A 12,708-nucleotide genomic window follows, 5' to 3' on the forward strand; every position below is an offset into this window, starting at 1 on the left:
TCCAGATAGACCGTAGGTATTAAGAAAGGTAAAAGAAGTGAAAAAGCCATGTAGTGGAAAATTAATCAACACTGTTTTGAAGGCTTTGTTCACTGTCTGACATATCCATTAAAAGCAGAATCAGTGTGTAGGTTGTTGAGTGGGTCGTTAAAGCACAACACTTCTCAAATTCTGTAACAATAAATGAAAAAAAAATGTCTTCAAACTCTTTTGTTTTCAATTCTGGGAAAAAAAAAAAATCATAGTTGCAGCTGAAAGGTGCAAGTTTGTCCCCAGAAAACAAACAGAAGTGTTTGTTCTACAAATATGAGTACAGTTTCAAGTAAGAAACGTTTAAAACTAAAACAAACTAAGGATCTTCAGACTTCATGTCTCGGGTAGACATTTCATTCTACAAATGCAATAATTATGTTTTTAAAAATGTTTTACATTGATTTTGTAATTAAAAAAAAGGGGAGCCCTACCAATTACCACGGGCAAACAAACTTTTACTCCTATTTTCTCTAATTAGCTTGATGACTTCCATTTCTGCCCTTCCAAAGCAATGGTCCCGGGAGCCAAGTTGATCAAAATTTGGTTGTAAAAGCTGTTTCTAGCCCAAATCAAGCCAGCACTGAGGTACCAAGTCTCCTAAGAAATAATTATGGCAGAAACTTACAACTATTTTGTATCAGTTCACTGCACAAGATAAATTTTAATTAGATCTTGAATGTGCTTTAGAAAAAAGGTCACTGTGTGCCAAACTCCTTAAAGTACGCTTCTCAGTGGTTCTTAAATTCTTCCAATTGTTATAAATATGATGCATCTTTATGCTTTTTTTTTTTTTTTAATATCTGTGACACTTATAAAACAGGAGATTCTGTCTTGATTCATTAGGACAGAAACGTTAAAGGTTTCTGGTGTCCCTTTTTCCTTGGTCATGCGTGTGCACGCCTGTTTCCTTTTTGGGAATTTTTCTGTTATTCACAAGGTTGAGAAAAGGAACCAGAGCCTAATACTAATGCAGCAAAGCCTTGGCTGCATGGTTAAAAATGGCTAAGCTCTTGTGCGAGCGATTGTTCTAAAAGACACCAGAGTTTGACATGTGCTTAGTAGGCTGTTTAGAATGCTGTATGCTGCATATCAAAGTCTTAAGATCAGAGAAGAAAAACCCGTCTTCTAATTTCGTGTCTGTCCATGAAGACGCAAGCTGATTATTTACTCAAATTAAGGCTCTTAGTAATGCTAACTGCAGCACAATAATTATAAAACGATACAAGAGAGGCTTAAATGGCAAAGAAGCCAAGTGTCCTTCCACGCCAAAACTTGCCTGGGACTTTCCTCCAGATACGGAGGAAAGTTTCATCCTCTGAGGAAAAAAAAAATCTGAATAGACCTGGTGTCTGATAACTTTATTGGTGAGACAAGGAAATATGGCAAGAAAATACGTTTTCTATGCAGCACACTGGAGAACGCTCTGTCTTAAGAGTGTTTCATTATTGGGAACAACCTAAAATGCCAAAATCTAAACATTTTTGTATATATCAAACTGCAACTTGCTATAATTAAATACCGCCGTGGTTTAAATGTGTTTGGTTTAGGGGTAGGGCTCCTCAGTCTTTCTTTTTGTTTTACTGTAATAAAGACTACTTATTCTTCTCCAACACCATATAAAGTTGTCTTCGTATTTTTATCTTGCAGTCAAAGTGAAGCTTTCAAAACAATATTCCCCAATCCTCAATTCCCCAATTTTTATATGCTTTTGCAATGGTTATTACCTTCAAAATGAAACCTTCCAAGTTATTAGCTATGGTCCTCTCTTGTGTGTGTGTGTGGGTGGCATACTTTGAGATGCGTGCATCCAGAAACCCATCAAGAGTCTAGTAAAAGTCCAGCAACAATAGACAGAACTGTGTGGGAGGAGGCGGCAACTCAAAATATACCAGTTGGTGGAAATATTGGCTGACGCACAAATGTACAATCTCAAAACTAGGGAAAGTGTTATAGCTATCAGCACTGTACTTCATGTTACTTAAGGTTTGGTGAAAAATTCTAATGGAGAGCAAAATCGGCTCTTTGGGGCAAGTGTAGGATGAGTGCTTATTGAAACCCAGTGTCATAGAAGTTAGAATCAGGCAGTATGTGTGATTAATCCCTGGAGAGATGACTGATGTGGCTACTTCTGACAGAAGAGAGAGAAACATCTAGATAATTGTTAGGTGGGTCTAATTTTTCTTCACAAATGCCTGATTTTGCTGGTTAAGACACAAGTTCCCTGTGTACTACATCCAGCTCACAAGACAGAACAGCCCACGACAGGTTCATGAGATGACAACGTTTTAAAAATAACTTTGGAAAAACTAAGAATCTCCTTGTTTTTAAAGAAAGTCATATTTTTAAAAGTCATAAACTGTGTTTCAGGAATCTACAATCAGTCTTGCAGCTTGATCAACTGCAATATCTGGCCTGGCCACTACAGCCTAAGAGAGACTATAAAACTCCCATATAGAGGGTGTTGCCAAACATACACACACACACAACGCGTCTTATCTTGAGGAGAAGAACTTTTTTTTTTATAAATACATTGAAACGATATCTGTTTTTTTTTTTGTAGTAAACTACTTTTGGTGGCATTAATGCGTTTAATTTTCCCCACCCAAACATACTTGTGATGAGGAACAACAAAGCGATTGCCAAAATAAAAACTGAAACAAAAAACAACTATTTTCCTTATCAAATTAGGCTCAAATCTCAGATGTATCATCATTTTCATCTAATTTTCTTATTATGGTTGCACTTAAGATAATATGTAACAGCCATATTTGTAAATATGTTTTTTAATTTGGATTAAAGTTCAAAATAGACTAACCCCGAATTCTCTGTTGTTTCATGCTGACCATTTGCCTTTTAGATCGGCGCTGAACAATGGCAGCCCAGTTGTCTGAGCAGTAAAAGGATGAGTCTCTGTCAGTGTCGGTAGGAAGCCCTGTTACCCTCACAGTAACCGAACAAATGTCTCACAGTTCGTGTCACTATCCTCTAAACATACTGCGTAACCTTCCCATACGGTCGGACCGTTCTCCGCATTGGTGAAGGTTCCACTGATGCTGTGAAGTTGGGGCTCTGAAATAGCCAAGCAGCTTTGTTGTCTGTGGCAGGTCAGCGGTGTTTGTGACTCTTTCTGTACAGTAGAGCTGGTCATGCGGCGCATGTAGCAATGTCTTTATAGCAAATCCTCATAAGCAGTGTATAAATATCACCTCTTTCCACATGGCCAGCCGCTATCTAAATATACTTTATCCTTTTTTGAGTGTGAAGTTGAAAGATTGAAGGTAAATTGTGGGGTTAAGCTTGGGTTTTTGAAAATCAACCTTATTTAAGACTCCAAGAATGTTGTTTTGTTGGATATAGATATTTTTTTACCCTCAAAAATGCAACTTTTTGAGGGTATGCTGTGAGTTTAAGACTTGAGATATTGATGAGAACAGTAGAGGAACTTCATGATTAGAAGTAAATACGGCCAAATTTTTCTTAAATGTCATCTTTACAACTTTAGTAGGATACGGTTCAGGGTATTCACAGATTTTCTGTAGAAAGTCTATTATCATTATCAGTAATTTTACTCAGATAAGGGTTGCAATACTATATAATAAAACTACACAAGTGAAAATAAAAAAGTACAACATAGTAAAAGCACTCCTAAATGTGCATATTCTCAAAAAAGGTAGGCAAGTAAATGTAACTGAGTAAATCTAACTAGTTACTACCTAGTCTAAGCTTGAGCTATTTTGCAAAAAGGTGGAAAAAAAGGTTCGGGTTGAGATGTATTCTAAAAAAGTACTTGCAGCTATAAATTCAGTGACTACATGAGTATACATGTAGTATTAGTTCATCAGAGTGAATAAGTGGACAGAAAGATAAATTATTTTCCTTCCACTTCACTAATTTGTGTTTACCCTTCACAGTCAAATTTACTGTATGCAAAGAATATATACATATTATACGCTTTGCATGCTTTACAAAATATATAATGTAAAGTATATAAATCTTTACATTATATACTTTAGAATTTGTAGTTGTTGACAAAATCTGAAAAACTTCAAAAACCTTGAATAGTTTCAAAAGATTCAGTGGATTCCTATTTTTAATAACCAGTGACTTTTAAAGGTATGGATCTGGATCTGGATTTAAATTGTTCATAGTTTCGTCAGGGTTTTGCCTTCTACTTGTTTTATAACCATATTGTTATAAAATTAAACTTACTGAAGCTTTAATAGTATTGCCCTTTTCTATTATGACAAATTAAGAATAAAGCCATTGCAATATTTAATTTAAATTGTTCAGTTGGTTTGAGAAACATGTGGACTGAAATAGTTATGTTCTCTTACAATAGACAAGCTAGTATTTAATGTTCCATTTCAGTCCACTTGGAGTCCTGTTTTGGAAAATGCTCGTCTCTTAACACAACCTTGCATAAACTCAAGTACGAGTTTATGCAAGCACACAGACAGACGTGCAGGCCCACTTTTAATCAGAATGACACCATTGCCTGATGACAGCTGCAGGGTGGCCTTCATCCACCACAACTCCCCCCTGCAGCTCCATAAACAGGCCTTTAGAAGTTTGCTGGAATTCTTTCAGTAACGAGAGCGGGGTATGGGAACGGATGCCGCAGGACACTTGTGAGCTCCTGCAGGGTGAGAGGTCTGTCAAGTGGCTCCCTTTTGCTTAGGTCTTAGTTTGGGCAGTCACTGAAACAAATACTCTGCACACAAGCTGTTTCTGTACACTGCACTGTATGAATCATTCATGTGCCGCTTGCATGCCAAATTTCTCACTGGTCCCTCCTCTGACATCACAGCTCTAGATGCCTCGACAGTAAAGGTTTCAGCAGACGAAAGATATAGGGAGAAATAGAAAGTGAGCCAGATAAAAGTCTATCTGGTGGGGAAAAAATAGTTTGTGGCTCTGAAGTCTTTTTACCCTTTAAACTGACAGACCTGTTGGATATAGCTCCCTCAGCTTTACACAGGGCCTTATCTCTTTGCAGCATTACAGCTTTGCACTTTTCATACATGCACATTGTAGTGGACTCTTTTGTGTACAAGCACAAAACTATCTCAGGAGAGCATAAAACAGCTGAGCTGAGGTAAATACGCATTCCAGCCTGTGCAACAAGTCAGCAGAAAATTCAAGTCACAGTCAGAGGGAAGCGTTACGACCAAGGAGGGAAAAGTCAGACAAAAAAAAAAAAGAAAGGATGAGGCTTAATATGTGACACAGGAGCATCTGTGCCATTGTGTGTACTCTTGTACACAAGACATTGAAGCCAGACCGATGCAAAACTCTCAGGCCATCAGGGCAGGACAGCAAGCCAAGGGTACCAACGGCACGTCCTGCAGAGACAAGAGTGCATTCCAGTGCAGCGGACTTAGCTCTCAGCAAAGCAGAGGCTTAAAATTAACACACAGTCACTCAAAGACATGCACTGATAACAGAGAGGTAGTGATCATGGGGTGGGTTTAAGAGCTTCAAATTGCCCAAAATGAAAAATGTGACCTCTGCAGGGGATTGAGAGATGGAAAGACAGGGAACCTTGGGGCTGCTATTTCTAGTCCAGTGGAGTGATCTAAATCTGGGGGTGGATGGAAGCAAAGTCTCATGGGTAATGACCCTAAAAGCCCCCATCAGAAAGAGGACACCCACAGGTTTTTCATGGTGGTAACTGGGGACCTGGTGTGATAAGGAGAGATAATACTGAAGATTAAAAGCAAGTGATGGGATTTTTTTTTTTTTATCACTGTTTCAAGCCCTGCTGGAACAGAGATGTATCACTCAGTGCAGTCTGGAATGTTCCAAGCATTTGTCCTATTTGAAGCCTTTCTTTGGGTTGGATGAAAAGACAGACTTATATTTTACACACATATAAACCTGCACATGGTTCCAACCAAACAGCATTTGCAAAAGATTTCATGAATTAGTTTTTCATCAGAAATTTGTTCAATAATAATCTGCTGCTTAGCCCAGGCGTCGACTCTTGGCTCATTTTCTGTAGGTAGTTAAACATTGAAAATATCTTAGTAAAGATAATTGATGGCTGTTTGATTCATTACCAGATTAAATTGGTTTCTCAGTTGTTGATATTCCCTTTACACAGAAACATGTAATTAATATGTCATCAATTTTAGATTAATTAGAAATTGGACTGAAATAGGTAGCAAATTAATCTGGAACTCAGTGAAAGGGTAGCCTGGAGGCACAAAGATGAAAAGATGAAAAATCATTTTCTGTCTTTATTTTCATCTCCTTTTTATTCTGGAAAAATGAAAAGATTTGGGAAAACTGAACTAGCAGCAAGGCTTTGTTTTTGCTCAACATCCTTCAATTTAACATATTTTCTAATTAAACCAAGTTTGTATGTTGTTTGAATCTGTGGAAATACATGTTTGAAAATAGAGAACTCCTTTTAGTCATTGCTATAATTCTTATATTGCTATATTGCCAGCAGTCATTCAAGAAACCCAACAACGTTTAGTGCATTATGTGTCACTTTATTGTGTAAGTTCACTGAATTTCAATCATTTGTAGAAAAAAGTAAAGAAAGTTCCAACATTGCATTTCTAGAAATCTGAACCTGTAACAATTTTAGAGAGAGCTAGGAAAACCCACTAGCAAAATAGACATAATATATGCTGCAAATAGGCATCATGTTAATGAAATTTGCATAAAGACAACAATGTTGCAGAAATGACTCTATAATCTTTACCTCATTCTTCTAATATGTGAAACTAGTGAAAATTTACTCACCTCTGAATGTCAAATGCTTGGACATCTTGATAAAGAATTTCAGCTAAAAGATTAAATTTGTTTCTGCATTTTACTGCAGAACGATCAGCAGTGAAATGTTTCAGTACAGAGGACTTGACTCTCAGCACTGCGGAGAGAGGAGGCAGGTTGGTGACTTGATTTTGCTAGAGGGAATATGTAAGAGAATAAATCAGTCTCACTAATCTGCAGTTCTGGAGAGGAAGGTGGAAAGCTGCAGAAATGTCAGAGAAGGTGGATGTTGGGGAACTGAGAAAGTTAGTTTAATCATGTGGAAGAAGAAAGTCCTGTTGGAGTATATACTCATCTTGGTTAGTCAAATTTTCCTCCATGAAGATCACAGGTACTACTTCACAACTAGATCCACAATCCAGCAACGTGGTTAGAAGTCAGGGAAAGGTCATACATAGAGAGGTGAATGTCAGAATACCTCATAAAAAGGAGCAGGTACGGTACGGGTGGGTCGTGGTCCAGCCATCAGAAAGGTTGTAGAGATCTGTCATGGGCGAGGCGAAAATAGTCCAGAGACAACAAGGGCAAGGACTGGGCAACTACTGGCACAAGAAAGTCAATAATCTGGCAAGGAGGCAGAAACTGAGGAGAGATCAAGAACTTCAGAACTTCAAGAACTTGAGAAAGGTAGACAACTAGGCTTGGCACAGGTGAACTGAATGAAGCTGATGAGCAGAGATTTAACTTGGCAGGTGGAGCAGAGTAGCACAGAAGCATAAAAGCAAGATCAGAATAACATGGAGAAACATGAAATATTATCGTTTCAGTTGATTTGACTGCTTGGCTCGCTGATAGATGATCCAGAAAACAATGACCTTCCATCCTAATAAGGTCAGGTGGTCTTTAGGCAACAAAACGCAAAAATGATATCACTGATAGCTCTCTCCTGGCACAGTAGTCACACACCCATTATTTTTCCAATATCTGCATTATAAACAGATCATAAGTGACACACATTCTTAATAGATGTGACAGGATTTCATGTTTCACCAAATGCGCCTAATTACTTTCAGTCTGACCCATATAAAATGCATTTTTAGATGAGTCAATATGCAGAGCAAGAAAAGAAACTGCATGACAGCAGCTTGAAATTTAGGGCAACTTACAAGTTGTGTAAATTTTAAATACAAGACTTGTTATTTTTAAGAAAAAAATGGCAATAAAATTTAATCCAGACTGACTAGTCAGGCTTTTCCTCCTCCTTGAATTTTGAGGTTGTGTTGTCTATGACCACAATGTACACAAATATATCCTCCAGCAGGAATATTCACAATGTGTATGTGCAAGACTGTCCTTCACGGTACATTAAAACCTAGTTTAATTTAATCTCCATTTGATTATTACAGTATATAACTTCTACTTAAGAAAAAAAACAACAAAAATCCATAAATCAGCCTTTTAACCCATACAAGCCTACCACAGCATTCTTATTTCATAAAAGCTTGATGGTGTTGTTGGGCTTTATGTCACTCTAAGTGATATAAAATGGCAAATCGCACCCGAACACATTCCAGTTTGCATTTTTTACTCATTTTGGAAAGGCAGACGTGAGTGTCATACTGATCACAGCCAGCTTTCGGCTGAATACTGATGTGCTGCCGCAGTAACGACACGTGTGTCAAAGGTGAAAAGCAGCAAGGTGAAAAGAGGATGACTCACAGGCAAGTACCCAGCTAACAGCCGAGCTGAATAATTTGTGCTCAGTCTACACTTTCATAATGTTTAAAAAAAATAAAAAATAGTCAAGTTGGACAGACAGGGCCAATTTTGTATAAAATGACAGTGCAGCCAAGTGATGCTTCAATGCCCATCCGAACTTTTCAAAAGGCTGCTTGAAAGTTGCCTTGGATGCGACTTCAATTGTTTGACTGTGGTGTAGAGTTATATTTAGCATTATGTTTTAGTGGCTATACCTGTTTAGCATTTATGTAACAGAGTTGTTCAAACTCCTCCACTGATGCGACATTCATGGATGTCGCTCAGCATGTTGTAAAGGAAGACTTATTTATTAGGAAACTGATTAAAACATCCAGGCAGCTTTCTGCAAGTCGCTGCAAATTATTATATATTCTGTGCTGACTTTCAAAACAAAACAATCTGTTTTATAATAACACAATTTATATGGAGATTACTTCTAATCTTATCAGTACAATTAGTCCATAAAAAATAAAAAAAAGAAGAAAACAAGCTGAGGCACTATCAAGGTGGGGATAGAGTGAGATAATGACTTAATCTGGCGGGTTGTTTAGCTGTCTCTCCCAAACCGAAGAAACTTCGTGAAGAACTGGAACTGTGTGTGTGCACATATACACAATCACATGACAATCCACCCACATGCACACCAACTAACCCACAGGAAAGTAGAAAAAGACCTCAAAGCACCTGCCAAAGCATAGAACATGGAAAATGTGACTAATTACATTACTTTCCATGCCAGTAAAAGAGAAAATACCAAAGAAGAGATATGCATATTCATAGCAGGGCACAGTGGGACTGACTTGGCTGCTGAAAATCATCCAGAAAGAGCTTGTGAAGTGAAGAGAGAGGCTGCTTTTGACACAAATTAACAATTATTAGACAGAAAATCAGTGAGACAGGAACGGACCACAGACAATTTCTGGAACACAGCGTGAGCTTCACTCACCATGCTACCTGCTGGTTTCTGAGAGATGTCAATCTGCAAACACATCAGCTTCTGATGTGGCTCAATACACAGTGCAGTCAGATCTTGGCACTATAATTAGCATCGCATGTTTTAATACAATTTAAACCACGAAAGCAGCAGCGGAAATGTAACACATTTTCAAGCTGGCAAATTGATTCCAACTTTGTTTCCCACAAGTTAAGCATGTAATTTCTGCAAAAGCTACTGAGTTAAAACATCATGCAGATGAAATTGCAATTCTTGCTTTCCATTTCATTTTTTAAAAATTGGTTAAATATTCAGGAGCAGTTCTTAAAAATGTTTTGCTATATCCATCCATTTAAGAATTTAAAAAAATAATCAAATCTGACATGATGAATCATGGGAATCAAAATGTCAAATTTTTTCAGCTCCCTGCTGCGGACAGGATCACAGCCTATAAACCTTTAAAAAAAATAAATAAATAAACCTGAAATAAATCGGCTATGTTAGGAATGTTCTTTTTCATGCTGAAATTGCAGCTTTTGCACTCTCACACACATTTGTTTTAACCTCTGACTTCATGTCAGGCTTGCAGGATGTCCTGCCAGAGTTCCTCCGTGGGCGTTTTGTGGAGGCGGCCCTCAGCTACGTGGCCTGTAACTCGGAGGGTGAGCTGCTCTGCCGCAATAACGACTGCTGGTGCCGGTGCTCTCCCAGATTCCCAGAATGCAACTGTCCCTTTGCTGACATCAAAGTAATGGAGGAGAACCTGGAGAAGAACAAAGCATCCTGGAACAACTTCAATCAGGAGTTCATGGAATCAGGTATGTGCAGGTGTTGTTTTCAGGCAGTCTGCTAGGCAGATTTTGACGACGGGTAGAAAATATTTATTGGTGATTTGATTTGGTGTCAAAACACATTATTGTGTTGAAAAGCCAGTTTTTGGCTTTTCAGCACAACACGAAATCTTTTTTTAAAAGTCTATTATACTTTAAGAGCTTGTACCAATGAAATACTTTTGCTGCCTCACAGTTGACGGCAGCTAAGGATGAGCTGCCGACTGTATTGCATTACATAAATAAGAGAGTCGAGATGTGGACAGCTGGATAGGGGCCGTGTTGCATAAGTTTGTTTAATTTGAGTTTCAGATGGAGCAGGTGGGATGGTGATGATTTATTGAGCCAAGCTGGAGGCAGCTTGTGCACACTACCACTGTGTTTATACAGAGTGTACCTGTGAAGTGTTTTTGTGATTATGTTAATGATAATTACTCATAAAATAAAGCGACAAACGGAGAAGATTAGTGATAACTTACTTGGTTTGTGGCTCACCTGATGTCATTTTATTCATAAAGACACAATATATATACAGTACATACTGTATATATATATATATATATATTTTTTTTTTTTTTTTTTTTTTCTTTAGTGGTACAAAGAGTAAAACCTCATTTATGTTTCAACTAATTTGACGAACTTAGATTTGTATATTCTTTCTTTTTTCTTGGATATATTTTCAGATATACCATACAATTTCAATTGAGCTGTTACTCTTGTTTTAGGTAAACTATGTTTTGTATTTTTTAAATTTTTATTTAAATGGTCTTGTTTTATAATTTGACTTTCTTGAACAACAGTGTCTCGTACAATGTTACCTCAGTTGAACGTCATGTTTAAAAAACTAAATCTGACTTAATTTGAATCAGTTTTAATTCATTTGCTGTCATTTCACAATCAGCATAAAGTACAATTTAGTTCCACAGTTTCTTTGTGATCTTTAGCCCATTAATGTTTGACAATAAACCATAATAAGGAAAATTTAAAAAGTAAGAAACTAAGTACTGTTTCGCTTCAAAAATTATGTAATTCCCTGAACACAAAAAAACAAAGAACAGTAGAATTAGGTAAAAAATAACTTGTGTTTCAGCCCCTGTTGAGCATTTCCTAAAGATAAACAATGGATTAGATCCGGATTGTCAGATCATTTTGTGCAAATCTGGATCAAAGTTTGAATTTCGAGAATCTCTGGTCTAGCAAGGAACACCGCAATTGACATTTAATTGACAGAGTAACACTACACATTCAACTTTTTGAAAAACAATTTTTAAAGCATGTACATGAATGAAGCTTTGATGTCCTTTTCATTTATTACCTTAAGCCCTTTCATTGTTATAGGGTAAAATCTAGCCTAGCATCTGTTTGACGTTTCATGCTTGAAGCTGGTGTACGGTGAACTTACCCACATATGGGAAAACAGTAGACGGCATCTGTCCCGGATGAAAGTTGTGCCTCAGCATCGCTGGGCCTCCCTGCTAGAGATTATATCAGGTGTACAACATGCTGGGCCGCTTCATCAAAACTATCTACCATAGGAAGAATGGCACAGGTGTGTGATGTAACGATAGCTGCGCTGCAGAACAAGTCGGGCGTCGCTCTCTTAATTGGTTGACGATTTTTTGGGGGGGTTTTTTCTGCTTTGCCACATCTCAACACATTACCAGCTCACCTCTTAATGACTTGGAAGGTGTATGCAGGATTTAATTGGAAACAGGTTTCTGGCAGCTTGCCTCGCTCTTTGCGAGCGTATTGTGTTTCCCTGTAGAGCTCAGGTAATTGTGTGCGAGCCGCAGTTTGTGCAGGAAAACAGTTGCTGAGTGACATCAAGAGAGGTAAACAGGCTTTCTGTGCATTCATTTAGACTCACTTTGACAGCATTTGATTTTGCAAAGTTGCGCTTTTGCTCGATAATAAAACTTTATGAAGATGCACAAGCGGGGTGTCAAAGGAAAAAGGGCAAAAGCGGCTCGTGAATCGTGAGGCACTTTTCTCATTGCGCTGACATTGTGGATTTTATCAGTAAGCTAGCTTTTTTGTTGTGTATCCAGAAAATAATCCTGTAGTACTTTCAGAGGGTTGTGTTTGAGAAGTGAGCTGAAAATGTCACAGCAGGCAGAGGGACAGAACAGGCATACATTGTATTGCCAGAGGCATGGTTGTGTGGAGAAGCTCATCAAAGTTTAATCTAATTTTTGGGAGCACACAAGTTACAGTTACGCATTCACACACTAGCAACAGCTGCACATGAGAGAAATTGGAATGCAAAATGATTGCAAAAAGATGGCAAAAGGAAATCTACATAGCAAATGTTTGAATTTCTGAGTTCTGTCTATTGGTTTTCCCTCCCTCTGTGGCTCCTTGTTTCTGTTACTGATCTTCTCCTTCCTCTTCTCACTCAGACATACAGTGCAATTAGCATTTATTAGATCA

The 12,708-nt window shown here is 37.9% G+C and overlaps 1 protein-coding gene across 1 annotated transcript in view; it reads left to right on the plus strand.

The window, feature by feature from the left end:
- Window positions 1–12,708, plus strand: part of brinp2 (bone morphogenetic protein/retinoic acid inducible neural-specific 2) — a 198,742-nt gene that overhangs the window by 141,668 nt on the left and 44,366 nt on the right. Inside the window, exon 6 of the mRNA XM_032565698.1 lies at window positions 10,030–10,266. Coding sequence (XP_032421589.1) covers window positions 10,030–10,266 — 237 coding nt within the window. The remainder of the gene's footprint in view (window positions 1–10,029; window positions 10,267–12,708) is intronic.

The sequence above is a fragment of the Xiphophorus hellerii genome, chromosome 6, assembly GCF_003331165.1.
Source record: "Xiphophorus hellerii strain 12219 chromosome 6, Xiphophorus_hellerii-4.1, whole genome shotgun sequence".
Taxonomy (NCBI): domain Eukaryota; kingdom Metazoa; phylum Chordata; class Actinopteri; order Cyprinodontiformes; family Poeciliidae; genus Xiphophorus; species Xiphophorus hellerii.